General features: G+C 42.9%; 1 protein-coding gene across 7 annotated transcripts in view; it reads left to right on the top strand.

The window, feature by feature from the left end:
* The window catches only part of PLAGL1 (PLAG1 like zinc finger 1), a 50419-nt gene extending 41468 nt beyond the window's left edge, over nucleotides 1-8951 (top strand). For all 7 annotated transcript variants that reach the window (XM_037392283.1, XM_037392284.1, XM_037392286.1 and 4 more), the window contains 3 exons: nucleotides 1071-1190; nucleotides 2168-2664; nucleotides 3040-8951. In XM_037392283.1, the coding sequence (XP_037248180.1) occupies nucleotides 1071-1190; nucleotides 2168-2664; nucleotides 3040-4309 (1887 nt within the window). In that variant the 3' untranslated portion in view covers nucleotides 4310-8951. The remainder of the gene's footprint in view (nucleotides 1-1070; nucleotides 1191-2167; nucleotides 2665-3039) is intronic.
* Nucleotides 8952-17679: the final 8728 nt, after the last annotated feature.

Below are 17679 nucleotides of genomic sequence, written 5' to 3'. Positions count from 1 at the left end.
ACCTACTATGCTTATCTAACACCAATGTTATAAAATAAGTGCATTTTAAGATGTCACATTTTGTGGAATAAGACTCAGCTGCAGTCCTTCCAGGCTAGCTGGTTCTTTTCAGTGGCACAAGTTTAGCTTATTTAAAATAAAACTACAGGTACAGTGCAGATTGGCTCTACCCCTGTTGCAACAATGCTGAATTTAAGAAAATTGTGTACAGGGCCAGGGAGTCATGTAAATCATGATCCCAAAGTTAGTTTTCTCCTTTGCTTTTAAATAACTAATACATCTTTAGCCAGTGAGTGTAATCAGTGCTGTCTTCTTCTATTTACTGTATTATTGACTGAAAGTATTTGTCAGAGGAGGTTATAGTCCAGTCTAAGGAAAGATTTGGGCAGGCATGGCTGGACGGGAAACACTAGATTATGGGCTCCCTTAGTCCTGTGTGGGCAGGCTTCAGTGAAAGGAGGGCAGAGGTGCAGTAAAACACATGTATAGTGAGTCTGGCACATCAGAGTCAGTGCATGGAAACACACAAATTTGACTTGCAGCCCACATAGTGATCAGCTCTGCACCCACGCGCAGTGGGTACTACGACACAACCATGCGACTTGTCCAGGAGGCATCCAAGCTGTTGTGCTTTCACGATGCATTTTTCCTTTGCCTGTACCCTGTAGTTAAGTGTTGTGTTCAGTGGGCTTTGAGACATCAAGGAATGGGCATGGGGTGTTGCCTGGAAGGACTGCTGGATGTCTGGACCTCACAGACAACACATCTCACTGAACAAAGGTCATGAGGGCCGAGGCACCCCTCCTGTTACTGCCCCCCCCCCCCCCCCCCCCAATCTCTGTATATGGCATTTCTGCTTTTAGAAACTGTGAAAGTGTCAAACCCTAGCGGATAGTAACGCTCAAAAAGTGCTTGGATCTCAGAACGATGTTACCAATAATTTGAGCTGATTCAAAGAGTACAGCTTGGGTAAGGACAATAAATTGCGCACCCCTACCCCTCCAACCCGCAGTATTGTTTGGTACAGGAAAACTGGCACAAGTAAACGTGCTGATTTCTTCCATTCACAGCCAATTGAACCCCACACAGAACTGAAAGTGTGGTATGCTGCCGATTATGCCAAATTTATGGAAGCTTCTGCGGTCTTCATTAAAGAAGAATCTGATGTCTATCCTTTGCCTCCCATAGGAGTAAGTACCCTTAATCTGCATTCAAGCCATCACAGGACAGTAAATTACAGTTTATTTTCACGCTTTCTCAAACAGAGTGGACATAGCCTCACCATGCTCTCCAGAGCAAGCTAGCCCAAGAGCCAGGGGAAGTAAGGACATGTTATGAGAAGCTTACATAAAATGTAGAGGCAGCTAAGGAAGCACATGGCCGTGTATTAATTGGAAGTACATTTCATCAGTGACTGGGTTTGTTGGGGTTTTTTTATTTTTCATTGGAATTTTTAGAATGTCAATATTTAAAGAGAATCCAACAGAAGCAAGTAGAGCTCTTATTTCCACAGAAATAATACTTCCCAATAATGTGTTGCTTGCCAGAAAAATGTTTTAATGCCTCTAAGTCAGGATAGGTTTGAGATCCCCAAGCCTAAGGTGTTTGTTATTAAGTTTAAGAAAGTCTAATGCCAAATGTCAAGCTAAGTGAGGAACACTGTCCTGGAGGCATTAACTATTGCTGCCTGGTAAAGCATGGATTTGGCCCAAAATATAGGGAAGTCCTGTATGGCTAAAATACATTTGTGTTCAGAAACCCACCCAATTTTTGTACTGTTGCAATAGCAGATAAATTGTGTCAGTCTAAGGATAAGATACAAATTGCAACTGCTTCTATGAGCAATTCCATAACAGGAACAAATGTAGAGACTTTGGAATTCAGTAAGCACAAATAAACAAAGGTGAACAACTCGGAACTGTTACAGTAAACGCTAAACAAAAACATGGAAATCAGTATTCAGCCAGCCATTTTTTCCCCTTTGAGTTTGTAGATTTCTAGAGAGAATCCACTTCAAACTGAACGGCTGTGTGGTAGTACGTTGAAGTAAATATCAAAGGACAATCACAGGTCTTGGGAAAGCCCGGAAGATGCAGGGTCAGTGAGAAGAAAATTACGTTTCCTTAGCATGGCTAACAAGAAGGACCTGTTTCTTTTTTTATTGCAGAAAGAGCCCGTAGACCCTTGGATATGCTCCAGCTGTAGAAGCACTTTTGCAACTTTTGCTCTGCTGGAATCTCACCAGTGCATCCTTAAAGACCGAGTCGTTACCACCAAGTTCAGACCACAAAATAAATTGGGACCTGTAAAAGCAAAAAGCAAAGTTAAAGGGAAACTGAGGGGAACAGCATTAGGCAAAAGCATTGCTCAGTGCTTTGGGATCATTTCCTGTTCCTCTGCTGCAAAGCTTGGCTGTGCCAGCTCAGGAAGCACTTGTGATGCTCTTGTGAGGTTTATACCTAAATGGAGAAACAGCCGGTCTTCACTGTTGAAGGGAAGAGAAGTGAAGCAGCCAGACAGTTACCCGTGCCGACTCTGTGGGAAGATATTCGATTCCATTGACAAGCTCACAGTCCACAGTTACGTGCACAAAGGGGAGCGTCCCTACAAGTGTTCACAGCACGGATGCGCAAAAGCCTTCATTTCCAAATATAAACTGCTCAGGTACAGCTCTGAAGGCATTCCTTGTCTGATGGGGGTGTGGGGAAAAAAATAAGGACATCTTTTTCCTCTGGGGCGTCCTAGTGACAGTTATTCTCTGAATTCTAGTTTTTATTATTCCTGTTTTGGTGGAATTGGAGAAAATTAGTCTTTCTCAATTGCAGTGACTACTCAAAAAGATTATGTTGAGCAGTTTTAACCTAATCTATGCTTTATGATTAACACCTTCCCCCCGAAAAAAAAAAGTTAAGCTTATACTAATAATCTGTGAACTTTTGAAAATGCCTTCCTCCAGTGTTGTCAAGTCTTGAAGCTGCAGGAGTAAATGTACTAGAGTAAATGTAAATACCAATACATTTTTTGTTGTTTTTGTCTTAGGCATTCAGCCACTCATTCTCCACAGAAATCTCACCAGTGTGGCTACTGTGAGAAGACCTTTCACAGGAAAGACCATCTAAAGAACCACCTTCAGACTCATGACCCTAACAAGATGGCCTTCAAGTGTGAAGACTGTGGCAAGAAGTACAACACCAAGCTAGGCTATAAGAGACACTTGGCTCTGCATGCAGCCACCAGTGGGGACCTTACCTGTAGGGTATGTGCCCAGGAGTTTGGTGGTACTGAAGTTTTGTTGGAACACCTCAAAACCCATGCAGGGAAGCCAGCTGGCAACACAAAGGAAAAGAAACATAAGTGTGACCACTGTGAGCGTCACTTCTATACCCGTAAAGATGTGCGACGTCACATGGTAGTTCACACAGGCTGCAAAGACTTTCTGTGCCAGTTTTGTGCCCAGAGGTTTGGGCGGAAGGACCACTTGACCCGCCATACTAGGAAGACTCATTCACAAGAGCTGCTGAAAAGCAGGTTGCAGAATGGTGATTCAGTGGGTCTCCTTGACCAGCTTTTTCCATTCAGACTGAAGGAAGATGCCAGCACACTGCCCCCTTTTCCTGAAGGGGTCTCTGTGCAGAATGGGATTTTGAATAGTTCAGAATCAGAGGAATACAACTGTTCACATCTCCATTCCCAGCCGAGCTTACAAACCGCTCTTCCTCTTGAAACTTCTCACTTGCAAAGGATGGGCTGTGCAGACGGCCTTCCAGCTGTCCATCCCGCACCATGCTCAGCAGCCATTCCTGCCAACCTGAACCTTCAGCAGCCTAATAAATATGACATTAGTTCTACCTCATTTGCAGCAGGATCCCTCAAGAATCTGCCAATAAAAGTGGATGTTAAAGGTTACAATGTGCATCTTGAGGACCTGCCGTTACCAGAACCTCAATCTCTCCACAAAATCAGTCTGGAAGAAGCTTCCTCAGGGCCTGCAGGGGATACTAACAAGTATCCAGTGCACAAGGAGACAGAAGCAGCAGCTGAAACTACGAGCCTGCCTTTCATGGATCTAACTCATGTGATGAGTTTCTGGCAGCTCCCACCAGGTGACAACCAGAACACTACTGGGGACATCACGATGACATTTGGTCCAGAGGAACCATCACACAGGCTGAATGGCCTTGGCCAACAGCAAGGTCTTCAGCTAGCAGCTGGTGGGATGGCCATAAACCATCTGCATCATCTTCCTCGTTCCTTTCCGTCCACTACCAATTCTGTAACGTTGCCTCATTTTCACCATGCCTTCAAATAACTGTCACTGTGGTTTGGCTGGGCTTTTTTTTCGAGACTGTTCTTTTTAAATGTGTTAGGATGGGGTGGTGTGGTTTGGTTTGGTTTTGAAGAAAAACTGCCCCAAACATTTTCAAAGCATGTTATGAACACGGTAGTTAAATTCAGGATGTTAATAAATAAGAAGCTCTATTTTTCATACTACTATTAGGTTTTTAGCATATGAAAATAGGAGAACTAACATACTTCCCTCAACGCCCTCTATATTTTTGTTTCTACCTTTTCATGCAAACAACTGAATAAATACCTGCAATGACAGCAAAGCATCATAACAGGCACAATGAAACTGTGGCTGCTGCAGTAGGAGAAATAGGATTAGGATAAATGGGAAGAAGGGGGAAATCACAGGAAAATCATTTTAATGAGCCATAAATCACAGCAGATTTATACACGTAACAAACAATTTATCAACATCACATAGATTTCTGTTAAGCGCTTAATTACTGAACTTGATGAATCTTTAATTTAAATCAGAATCATTCCAAGAGTAAATCTTCCCTCCTTTTTTCACTTTTTTTAAATGAAGAAAATAACTGTTGTGATTATGTTTAACTAGATTTTGTTTTCTGAAGTGCAACTGAGCTGTGTGCATCTCCTGCATTTTTTTTTCTAGGGCTGGAAATAACTACCACTTCTGCATGAGTGTGTAAGAACTGATGTCTTGTATACGTGCAGCTTTCAGAATGGGAAGTGAGTTGTCTCAAAGGTTAGAGCAAAACATTAGTTTTCACTTACAACTGGATCTGGCAAGGTATCAGACACTGGTCTGTCTCTTTCTCTCTCATGAAACACTGAAGCATTTGGTTAAATTTAAGCACTTGTTACCCCACTGGGCTAAGGCTTAATTGATTTAACACTCAATAAAAAATAATGCTTCCTACCTAAGGGGCCTTTATTCACGTTTTGTTGATAAAAATGGCCTTTGTTAAGTCTGGGAAATTATCATTAGTCATAGCCATCTGAAATGTGGATTCCTTCACAGAAAGCCAACCCTGGCCCAGGGGAGCCTGTGACCAAGTGACACCTCTGTGGTGCCAGGGGCAGGTCCACGTATAGAAGGGCTGCAGGGGTGAGTTGACACTGGGCCCCTGTTTACAACCAGGTTATGAACCTGCCTCACAAGTGTTGCCTGAAATTAGTGGGTGTGATAACAGCTGAGGCCATTTTAATCACAGGGCTTTTGCTCAGTAGCATTGGGACAGCTACAGCTGGACTTCCAGCCTTAGTTTCTTCCAAACCAGAACCATGTGGACTTTTGTTTGTTTCCTGGGGTAAATTGTCCATGTACATTTCCAGTTGATGATGTGTTGGTGTGACAGTCCTATCATCTGATGCGTGAACTAGCAGAAATTGCAAAAATCACATCTCCCAGCAGATGACATTTTAAAAAAAAACCCAACAAACCAAACTGTTCACGATTTACTTTCTTGCCTAACCCATAGTTACAAAAAAAAAAATAATCCTGGTTTCAGTGGATGATGCAGTTACTGATGGATTCCGTTGCAGCTAAAAGAGACACAGGATTTCTCAATCTGAGTAGATTCTCAAACCCTGAGAGCTACTCTTCCATTAAATCCAAAGAGAGTTAATAGTATTTAATGATCATTACAAATACAGCATGAAGCAAATGTGTTCTCTTCCCCCCCATTAATTCACAGGAATATTTCCCAACAGCTTCAAATAAAAAATATTTTTAAATGATTGCTGGTTTGCTGTTAATGAACTACAATGACATTGTACAACTACAGTGATGCAAATATTCTTACAAGTTTATCAGTACTGGGATTAAGGAAGGGTTGTATTACAGTTCATGCGAGAATATGTTCTTCAGATACACTGTTGGAGGGGTATTTTTTGTTATGAAAATTTTTGGCATAAGGCAAACCAGAAGGAAGTTTAAGATCATTCTTGTAATGATAACAGGAGGAGGAAGAGTGGTGCTGCACAGCCATGCCCAGTTAGCAGCTGTTACAGGTAGGCTCATATTTTCATCTGGACTTAGAAAGGTGTGTGTATATTCACTTACTGCATTGTTTTCCTTGTTCCTGCAAATTGTATTCACTTGGCTTCATTTAAGCTTATGTACTTGTAAGAAAAAAACCAAACAAACCAACCCAGAAATTTTGTAGTACTGCCTGATCGTATACTGTTAATAGACATTTTTTTATTTTGGTTTGTGCTTCTATAAAACATGTAACTAATTACTGAAATACATTGAATTAAAACAGAGATGTTAAGAAGAAAACGTTTTGCAAACACTGAGCTAGACTGACACGTGTTCTTTCAGCTGCTCAACTGTAGCAGGGTGCCTGAGCTCTGAGCTGCCAAGAGCGGTGCTGCTGCCTGACCTCAGCCTGTTCTGAAACATGGAAAGATGCATTGATAAGAGATGCTTACCATATGTAACTACAAGTTAAAGACCAAGCCTCATTCAAGTAAAAAGAAAATAACCACCTTTGATATTAAAATGCTTTAAAAAAAAAATCACACAATGATTGTGTCAAAAAGTAAAGCAGAAGCAAACCTTAGATACGTAATATTGCAGCTTTAACTCTTAGTCCATTCAGATTTCTTTTTGCAGATTCTTGACATCATCAGTATAGAGGAAGCTGATGATATCCCACCACAAAGGCAGGCAGGTTATTTCAAAAGGTTCTGTTCGCAGAAAAAATGTTTTGTTTTAAAAGTCTTACAACTCAGGGGGTACATCCAAGTCATCTAATAAAAGTAGGTCTGGACTTTCTTATAGGTTTGTTAGGGGGACTTCTGTGAGCATTTTTGAGAGGCCAGCAGTAGCTGAGGCTTGAGAATGATTTGTTTCTGTGCAAACAAATTCTTTGGGCTCAGCAGACCTGCCTGGTGTGGGCCCGAATACTGCATTGCTGAAAGAGCAGTAGTTTCCGTTTCGTGGGGCTAATATCATAGGCAAGGCAGTGCTAAAGGAGGGGTGCGGGAACAGAGCAGGTCCTCGCCAGCTCTCCCTGGGCTCACCTGTGTGTCTGAGAGGATGGGGCTGCACCAGGCAGGCACGTGTGACTTCAGGCAGTGACAGTGGAGAAGGCAGCAAGAGCTGCAGGACATCTGTCCGGTGGCACTGCCTTTGGCTCATGCACCGGTGTGGGGAGAGGTGGCTCCGCACACACCGGGGTGCAGCGGAGGAGGAATGCAGCCCAACCAGTAGCCGGTCCTCCCTCCTCTCTGGTACAAATGGGAGAAGAAGGTGCAAGGGCAGAGAGCTGGCAGGGGGAAGGCAGCTGCTACGCCATGCTAAGAGATGGAACAGAAGGATCTGGGAGATCTCAGTCCTTTTTACCTCACATCCTAATAGAGATAAAAATACTTTTTAATCTGAATCTGCTTGAAAATCTGTAGAAGCAGAGCAATACGTGGCTGCTAAACAACAGAATTACTATAATCAAATGATACCATAAAATAGTGAAACTTGTAAAACATTTGGTCTCATACAAAAAAATAAAAGGAAGCCATGTAAACCTGCTGAAATAACGTTAAGGAGCTAAAATTAGACTACATGGAACCAAAAGACTGCATCCTTTATGTAAACATAAATATTTCTAGTGCTCAGTTCCAATCCCCTATAGGAACCACATTAATTTCTTTTTTCCTTCAGTTTTTACCAGCTGTTCCTGTTGGGATGCTCCATTTTCTTAACCAATGAATTGCTGTTAATTCCAGGGAGTTTTTCACAGGCTGAAATAGGGTGGTAAGTTCCATGTATTAATGATTGATCCATTTCCTGCTAGCAGAATTTTTAAGTACTGTTCTTCAATACACTGTTCCTGCCCCTATAATTACATTTTATGTAAGCTACTGGAAAGTGAGCTGTGAAATCAAACACTTCTGCACACAGACAGAAAATAACCAGGGAGGCAGGAGCAACAACAAAAATACAGTAAAACTTGCTCTAACTTTTGAGGATTTGCTTGTAAAAGAAAGCAACTGTGGTAACATTGCACAGAATAGTTTGGTATGAGATTCCCCCCGCTCTTCTTTCTGGATTGAAAAAAAGGCTAAGCAGCACTGCTTTAATATATTTGGGCTAATTTCCCAGCTGTTTCTGAGTCTAGCTCTAGGAGTTACACTTCCTTCAGTGTAATTCTTTCTGTATTTATCTAATCAATATTAGCTAGAGCCTACGTAGTGTTTCATTAAACTCTGTAAGGTCTGGTATTTATTACTGCTGTGTCCAACTACTTTCCATCTTCATTTACTTTATAAATATTTAATAGGCAAGAAAATTCCTATGGATTTTAATTGAAAGCCTTATTGGAAATTTTTGGGCTAAAAAGACCCAACATGTTGAAACACTGGGAGTTTATGCAAGGTGATCCAAGGCTGGTAATAGTCAGGTGGCCAAAAAATAAGAAGGGATGTGCCTCCAGAACATTTCTGTCTTACCAATCAATCTCTAAAAGCAATTGAAGTTTTTAATGTGAGAATGAGATTTGGGTTTAGTTATTCTGAACTTGAAGCGCTTTGAAACTGATGCACAGCACACATGGCCATTTATCACTTATCAATCACTGTCATTTATCATTTATTGCTTACTGGAAGATTCTATTAAATATATACATGAAATTCCAAAATGTTAATTTGTCTTGTTCAATATATCACAGCAAAGCATTGGGGGGGGGGGGGGAATGGGGGACAGGGGACGGGGAGCGGTAAGCCACAAAAGAAATTAATTTGCTTATTATTGCATGTGGTAGCTGTAGCACTTCAGGTGGAAGAGGTGCTGGAAAACTGGGTTGCTTAATGTCTTCCATAATGCATCAGAAGAAAACCTTAACACATCCTTGCCAACCAGCCACTCTACCTTCTGTTGCGGATTTGTGGCCTGAAAGCAGCAAGAAGCTATATAGCCATATACTTGTTATTTGTATAGAAACAGCTTTTGTATTTCACTCCATTTTATCTGAGAAGATTAAACCTTGATCCCTGGGAAGGTGATGGAGAAGCTCATCCTGGAAACCACTTCCAGACACATTAAGAATAAGAACATTTATTTGCACCGCTCAAAGCCAGTTTCTCACGTCTGCTTTCTCAGCTAGAAAGCACAGTTGGGCAGCACTGAAACTGATCTCTCACTAGCCCAAAGTACTCTGCAAATCACCTGGCAGAGCTCAAGTTTTAGCGAAAATGCAACAGCAGTTGCCGACGGCTCAGCACCTACAAGCTTACCCAGGCCAGTCGCTTCCACAGTTCCCAGGGTCATCAACAGGGCTCTCGTATTTTGGACTCTAACATAGCTGTCAGTCCTGGGGACCTGGAGGCACCAACTGTCCCAAGCCTGTGTAAACTGGCTGCAACTGCAACCCCAGTGATACCTGGACTCACCAGTATCCGTAGGGAAAGAGTTGTCTCCTCCCCAAGTCTATCAAGCCTCGAGTTTCAGTTTGCTGGCTAAACCTCGAGAATGGTGATGCTATCGGTAAATCTCTGTTGATGGTCTGCAAGACTCTGCACAATAACCACAGGAGTTACCACACCGTTAACATAGTCACAGGTCATCTGAGGAGTGAACACCAGATGAGACTACTGGGTGCTGTCAACAGTTTTTCCTGTAGCTGGCAAAGTCAAGAAGGTAGGTAGAGTTGATGGCCCCATGGACTGAACACTGCCATGCCTGTTGCAGCCTTCCCCACAGTTGAAGGTCAATCAAGGACAGCAAAACGCTACATAGAAGGACCCTGCAAAGACTTTGAATGTGAGTCTCTGCAACAGATTTTATGCACATCACTGCTCATCCCACGCTCTAAGCATTCTTCACAAGCTCATCTCCCAGGCTCAAAATATCTTGCCAGCTACAGGGAATGCATCTCGGCCACATTCCCTGCCAGGATCTCATATTCTGCATTTGTATGCATCTCACAGGGGTGCAAGATGCTGATCATCTGAGCCATTTGCACAATAGCACCACAAGCACCTTAAGCAGGTGCTGGAAGGCTGCCTTGCTGTTCTGACACGACTCTGCATGGCCCCAGATGGGAACAACACTGACTGCATGGTCTGAAGAGCAGAAGCACCAAACATCAAGGTCTGGGAAAGTAAACATTGAGAAGAAGGAAGAAACTCCACACCATCATCCTGACATAGCAATTATTGAAACAGATGCTGGCATCTTCCTCAGATAATAAAAGCACATAGTGAGAGCACAAGACCTGCATTATCAATCAGCAAATCCTCTCAGAATGCCTGTTACGGCAGAACACAGTCACTGCCTACTTGATATGGAGCTGCTCCAAACCAAAGAACATTTAACACCAAGATGAATATTCTCGGCAGCCTGTAGTGGGAACATGAGGAGCTCTGCAAAAGTTTTCAGTGCAATTGGTTGCTTCAATTAACACATAGAAGCTCACACAGCAAACACGGCAAAAGGGTATTGTATATACACAAAAGCAAATTAGGTCCTTTCATGTTACAATGTTGAAATAATAAAAAAAAATATTTCTTACCCAAACTTTCCTGAAGATTTTTTTCCAGTAGATTCACCCAATGATTTTCTGGTTTTCTGCAGTATTCCTGGAGAGGTCTCTGCAGATCATTATTTAAAAAAATGTATTGGCTGTAAAAAAACTATAACCTACATAAATTCATCATAAAACCCTGAACCATAGGGATCAAAGATATTGACAGAGCAGTATGTATTATTGTTCACAAATTGTATACTACAAATAACCATTAAAATAACTTTATAATACCTCTTCTAAACACAGACATAATACATCAGAAGCATAGACAAGACCGGCATACAGGTCATGATTATGGGCAGCAGTGGGTGCTAGCAAACACATTATATGGTATCCTCTTTCAAGGGAACTCTTTTAGGGATGTGGTGGTTTTGTTGGGTTTTTTTAAGGCTGAATCAACAAGGGGAAAGTCACATGGAACAGACAGCATACAAAGCTTGATGCTTCATCTAAATGGACTTAGAAAAAAAGAAGATAGAATGAACCTTAAAATCAAAGATTAAGAGTTATGGTGTCCTTTATGGGACAGAAGGAACCTCACATCCAGACTACATATTTTAGGTCTATATAGATATATCTGTTTGAGGACCTCTAACTGACAGCTAAGATGTCCCTCCTGCGGACCTACACGAAAACCTCTGTGCATACACTCGACACAATGGATCAGGATAATGACTGGGAAAGCCATTCAATGTTAACAACATCCACTTGGAAATTGTTGGCCCTTCTTATTTCTAAAAGGTGTTGTACAGAAATGAGTTTAGGGTTTCATGTCAAGGCCTGGACTTGCAAAAAAACCCACCCCAAAATATTAAAACTTCATTATTCTATCAGAAAACTGGATTCCAAAGCCTAGGATCTGCTTTAAAAATGCCACCCGCCACTTCAAATACATTTTGTTTGTTGTAAGAAAAACATAAATACGGCTAAATGAACTCCCTACCTGGCCTAGGTTCATCTGTATTGGCACCTTCGTATACTGTCTTCTGAAGTGATAACACAGCAAATGTTAAGGTTGGGGGTTTCCTCTGAGTCACTGGTTGCTTGCCTTAAAAAGAAGATGCACAATCCACACTCCATTCTAGCAAGAAGCTTACAGAACCCAGTGAAAACTCTGCAAGTCGCTGTTGAAGCAGTGCTAGGAAGGAACAAGGGAAAAGACACGACTCCTGCCACTAGGAAGCCGTGTTTTTTCTATAATAATATAGAAGCTCACTTCAAGAGACTGTCAATTAGCTCCACTTTTTGGGTTCCTCAAAGGGACTTAGCCCTTTGGCGTCGTGTCTAGTGACCAGGGAATAAATCAGCGGTACATTTGCAGGGAACAGCAAACATGCCAACAGCAGGGAACCTTACTGAACGGGAAGAGCTTTATGTATTGCGAAAGCTGCCAGGTTTCTGCTCCCCTACAGCTGTTACCCTAGAATCCCATCGCAGAAGAGTCTGAAGAAATTGTTGTCCAACTTTTTTGTACTATCACATTCTGTCACTTTTTTCATCAGACAAAGGGTTCCCGTTTCAGGGAACCCCTAGCTGATGCTCAGCACGTATCTTGTCTGAAGAGTTTACCAACTTCCCTGGAATCTTGAGTTTCATATTAATATAGGCCTTCACTCACCATAAACTACAGTTTGGCAAACCTGCCTCCAGGACAAGACCAGTGCCACTGTGCTTACCAAAGCCTGTCCGGTGGGCTTTGCAGCAAAGGCACGGTGGGCAGCTTGTTCTTTGCAAAACTTCATGTGCCTCTGCGCTGCAGCATCATTAAATCTCCATGAGCAGTGTGGGCACGGAATATAGTCTGACCATAAGAAAGGAACAATTTGCATCACGGTTTATACCCTGCAGAAGTGCCCTGCTTCACTCAAGCTGCACTTCAAATCCTGACTCCCTCAGCAGGTGACCGTGGTGAGTTCCCATCAGCTCCCAAAGTACAAACTTGGGAGAACTACAAAAACCTCCTTTAAAAAAGCACTTGGGATCCTAAAATATGTGCTTACGGTATTAACCCAGCAAACAGTAATTGCTTTCAGAAATAAATCCCTGAGGATTAATAAAAGCAGATTTTATTATCTTTGTCCTATTCCCACCCCCAACCCCACAATTAACAATTCTGCAGAAAAAGCATTATTTAAAAATCCCTAGAGTGGTCAAAACAAATGATTTTAAGACTACTTTCTGCTAAAAGTTATTCAGCAACACTTATCACTGGTACAGTCCTACTCGGTCTGATGCACGGTCAGTGTTTGGGGTCTTTGCAGTCACATTCAGCCCTGGCACTGCCCCTGCCGGTCTCAGACCCTCCCTCCCTGACCCAGTGCCTTTTACAAAAGCAGCCCAAGCGTTCTTATCCTGATATTACAGATACAGTATCTTTACAAATTGTTTCTTTCAGCCCAGAAAAGATGACCCAATCACCAAAAGCCAGTTCCAGACCAGCAGTGTGGGCAAGATGGTTCTGAACACAGGAGAGGGAATGAGACAAGGCATGTCCCTGGCTTTGGGGGGCTGGCAGAGGGACCTGTCGGGGGGAGCTTTGGGCTCTATTTGAAGGAGGAAGAGCAGGAAGGGGAATCTCCCTCCCCTCCCCACAGTCCATCTGCTTTCTCTCCAGTCCTGTAGTATAGGATATACAGTTCTGTAGTGTAGGATATACACCCTTGCTAGACCTCTCAGCAATTTTGTCTTTCCTAAAAAGCAGCTCTCCAGTACCTTTATCCACAACTACTGCTGCTCTTGCACAACTCTGTTTCCTCCAGGAGGGAGGAGGAAAGGGAGAGGTCGGCTTTTAGAGTCAGACGAGAAATAACAGTCATTAAAGAATTCAGCAGTGGAAATTCAGAGAAGAGCTTGACCCCAATCAAGGAAGGAAGATGGTGTCCTGCTGCTTATACTGCATCGCTGTCATCTAGAAGAGGAGAAAGTCTGGAATCACGGCAGCTGGTTTTGCTATCAGTCACAAATTCGTGCTCTGGAAGTGAGCCCAGAGAGCCCCCCCTTCCTCCTCCCCCCCTCTGCCTTCCCAGCACAGGCAGGACTGCACTGAGACCTTTTCCAAGATTGCTCACACATTTCATAAAGCACATATCATGAGAAATGTCCACCTTTTTGGATCTGTAACTAACAGTGATCTCTGTGCAGAGACCACACCTGGTATTAGTAGTAAACCCATCTTTTTCTGAATGACTTCCCCTATCTGCACGGTTGGGTGGGGAAGGGGACAGTTGGTAAAGCCACCACATGGGACTGGGGAAGCCCACATGCACTACAGTTATTTTGAATGATGAAGGGATGTATTTCACCCTCTGTTATGTTGTGGTACAGCCTGCGCTACAACACAGGCATCCCAACTCTCCTCCCAAAGCATCATCTAATATTAGACCCGAAACTGCCTGTCTTTAAATTTAAAAGGTACAAATTAGTTTTCTCATCCTCCTTACTACCTTTGCATTGCACTCCTACTCAATCTAAGCCAAGAAACACGGAGGTTTTTTTGAAAATTAGAGTATGGAGGGAATTAATGTTCATGCTGTGTTGTGCCGGGGGGTGCAAAACTGAAGCCTCGATGTGGATAATAAGAAGTCACCGCTTTACCAAAGATCAGTACAAGAACAGTATTAAGATAAAGAAGACCACAAACCTGGACTGATGCTTTGTGGGAGAGGGTGGCCATCCTTCACAGCTTTTGTGACCTGCTTGGTTGACTAAATAGTATTAATAAAATCCTCATGGTTCTGCCTCCAGTTAGATTTCTTCACTGGCTGTTTCTGTAATGGAAATAAAGGAAGACAAACCATATTTTCCCTTTGCAAGGGACAGAGCAAAATCTTAGAGCGGTTCTGCCTCCAGTTAGATTTCTTCACTGGCTGTTTCTGTAATGGAAATAAAGGAAGACAAATGATATTTTCCCTTTGCAAGGGACAGAGCAAAATCTTAGAGTGTGGGTTCTTCCTCTCTGAGGAAAGGGAAAACATTACGAAGAAGATAAATCTGCTTTTTTTGAAAGGCATAGGAAAGCTGATTTAGCCCTTTGCTGTCTATTCACAGCACCAGAAGATGGATAAAAGAAAAATGCACTCCAACAAAACACTCTGGTTGTGGCAGACCAAAGGGCACTTAAAAGGGAATAGAAGACACTATGACCAATGCCTTCCCTTCTCCTCCACTTAACAGGTTCTTCTTGCTTTAAACCTTTGTGTGCTTCTGTTTCTTTCCACAACCAGTTTTAAAGGACATTTACAAAAGCAGTCTGCATACGTACCAAATCAGCAGTGATTTGTCATCTCTGGGCAAAATTATACACACGTACGTCCATGTGTAGTCCCCTCCTCCCTAGCAATGCATGAAAAAAAACCCTAAAACTTGTTCCAGTAAGAGTTTAAGCCTCTTTCTCTTCAGCTCTAGAAATAAGTTCCATTTAAATACATCTTCAAACCATTGAGTTCAATAGCAGTGAATCTCCGTAGCTTCATCTGTAAAAGATTTGGGGCTACTGACACCTCTCAGGTTCAACCTGGAGCATTCATGCACCAACCATCTTGGATCACGCTCTCTTTCAGGTTTAAGTGAAGAGGAAGCTGTCAGATACTCAAATAGTCTTTAAAACACATACACGAACATTTCCTAGAAGAGCAGAGACACTCATGTGCCCGGAGTAGTCATGACACCTACTGGTTTGGCTTCTGAATGGAGAAATATTCTCAAACACTAGCAGCACAGGGAGGAGCGGGGAAGAATTTGGCACTGAGTCAAGCACATATGTGATACTCATCCACAACATCCAGGCTTTGTCCTTGGAGGAAACAATAGCGTTACTGAATGAAAGACTTCAAATGGACATAACACACATGCTTCAGTTTTCACTGTACCTTTTGCAGGGGCTCCTTCTTCACAGTGGTGGATTCTGTTCCCTGCAGTCACTGTTTCAAAGAGCTGAAGGGCTTGCGCTTCTCGCTGAAGGTTTTCTTGCATATTGGATCATGTCTCGGCTGGGATGCAAAGAAACACAGTCATTTATGGGTTGAAGTCGTGCTTTGTTAAGGATGCTTCCTTACTTGGGCTTTAAAATTACTTCTAACAAGGAACAGGGAGCTGAAGCAGTGTTTACGTTGCGTTCAGTTTAACTCTTGAAGGAGTTCAGCAGAACTTTAAAAAGCTGTCCAAGTACAACTGCGGTTCAACACAAACGAGAACTAGAAGCCGTTTCCAGTTTGCTCTGCTCAGGGACATGCTGGAGGCCAGCAAAAATGATGCCTCACAGAGAAGAAGACTGGGTCTGTGAACGGGAACACTCCCGTTGGACTCCCCCCACACCACCACACTTTGGTTTCTTTCTTTCTTGGTTAAGAGGGAGAACAGAGTGATCCTGTTCAAGGGGTTGGTATTTACATTGTTAGTTCTTTGAGTTTAGGTAAGTATTCCAGGCTGGGGGCTCCCCTGACGAAGAGCAGCACTGTCCATTCCATCAACACCACTAAAACGGTGACAGCCCCAGGAGGAAAGGGCACAGCTGCTTACAGCACACGTAACTGCACAACTCAGAAGGAAAACCAGGGCTAACACCTGCAGCTGAAAGTACAGGGAAATTTTGGGTAGATAAGATATCCAGTGCTGAATTTGTTGGAGAGCCACGCCTCACAACAAAGGAAGTTTTAAGGTTCAGAAGCATCTCAGATTTTAGCATCAACCTCGCTCTTCTGCAAGAGGATGGGCAACCCCCTTCATGAGGAACACCGTGAAAGTGAGGACTAAACTACGTCCTCTCTCTTGTACTGTGGGTCATACCTGTTTGAGCCCATCTGCAGCTGGTAAATGAAAGATCCCATTCTGTCTCCCTTTGCTTACTCCCCCTTTCTAGTCCTGTTAGTCATCTTGATCTTCTCAGTTTCTCCGTGCCACCCACTCTCTTCCCATAGGAGTTAAGTACCTGCCTGAGCAATGCATTTTGCTTACAGCTTAGCTGGGCCCAAAAGCACCTCATTCTACTGCAACACACATTTCTAAATTCTTGTTTCCCTTTGAACCTTTCTACCCATGTGCTTCAGGTCCTTGTCTTTTGTTACTAGACATTTTTTACAGCAAACCTGAGGATTCCTCTGCAGGACTGAGAGGGCAGCAGATACTGCATCCTGCTTACCAAGGGGCATACCAGCCCTGCATCATTGGGACACAGTGAGGCATTACAGGACTTGTATCTCATACTAGTCATAGTTTCAAGAAACTCCCTGCCTCCCTCAAAACATAGATAGCTGCCTTTTCAAACAATTGGGCTAGATTAAACGTCATGTTCTTCATGCACCTGATCTGAGATACCAAACACAAAACCACTAACACAGGGTAGTCCCACCTTTATCTCAGCCCTCACAGTCACTCAGCTTTCAGCATATTTTTCTTGCGGTTTTTTTTTTTTTTTTTCGCTAAATCAGTTTTTATTCTGTCATGGGGCCGATCTGCTCTACCACCAAGCCACAGGATCAGTAATGCAAACTGAGGAGGGGAGGGGTGCGCGCAGAGCCCCACATTGCAGAAAAACACCCCAGCTGGGTTGTACCAGGCAAACTGCACAGCCACCCATTCAGTTTGTAATCCAGGGATCAGGGAGGTCAGGGGGAATCTTTTCATTCACTTCAGCGGGCTTTGGCACAGCCTGGTGCCTGCATTATGCTGTCAGACTACTTATCAGATGGTTTATTAGTCTATTTTTCCCAGGAAGCCTGAAATAACAAGTCCTGCTTAGAAACCTGGAACACAAAGGAAGCTTCAGGTTAGCAATTCATGTCTCACCAAGAGATAATATGTTATTTTAAACGCAAGATACAGTAAACATCTGGTTTTGGACAAG

Source organism: Falco rusticolus, chromosome 6 (genome assembly GCF_015220075.1).
Source record: "Falco rusticolus isolate bFalRus1 chromosome 6, bFalRus1.pri, whole genome shotgun sequence".
NCBI classification, from domain to species: Eukaryota; Metazoa; Chordata; class Aves; order Falconiformes; family Falconidae; genus Falco; species Falco rusticolus.
Note: the sequence above shows the minus strand (reverse complement) of the source record. Positions and strands in the feature narration are given on the sequence as shown.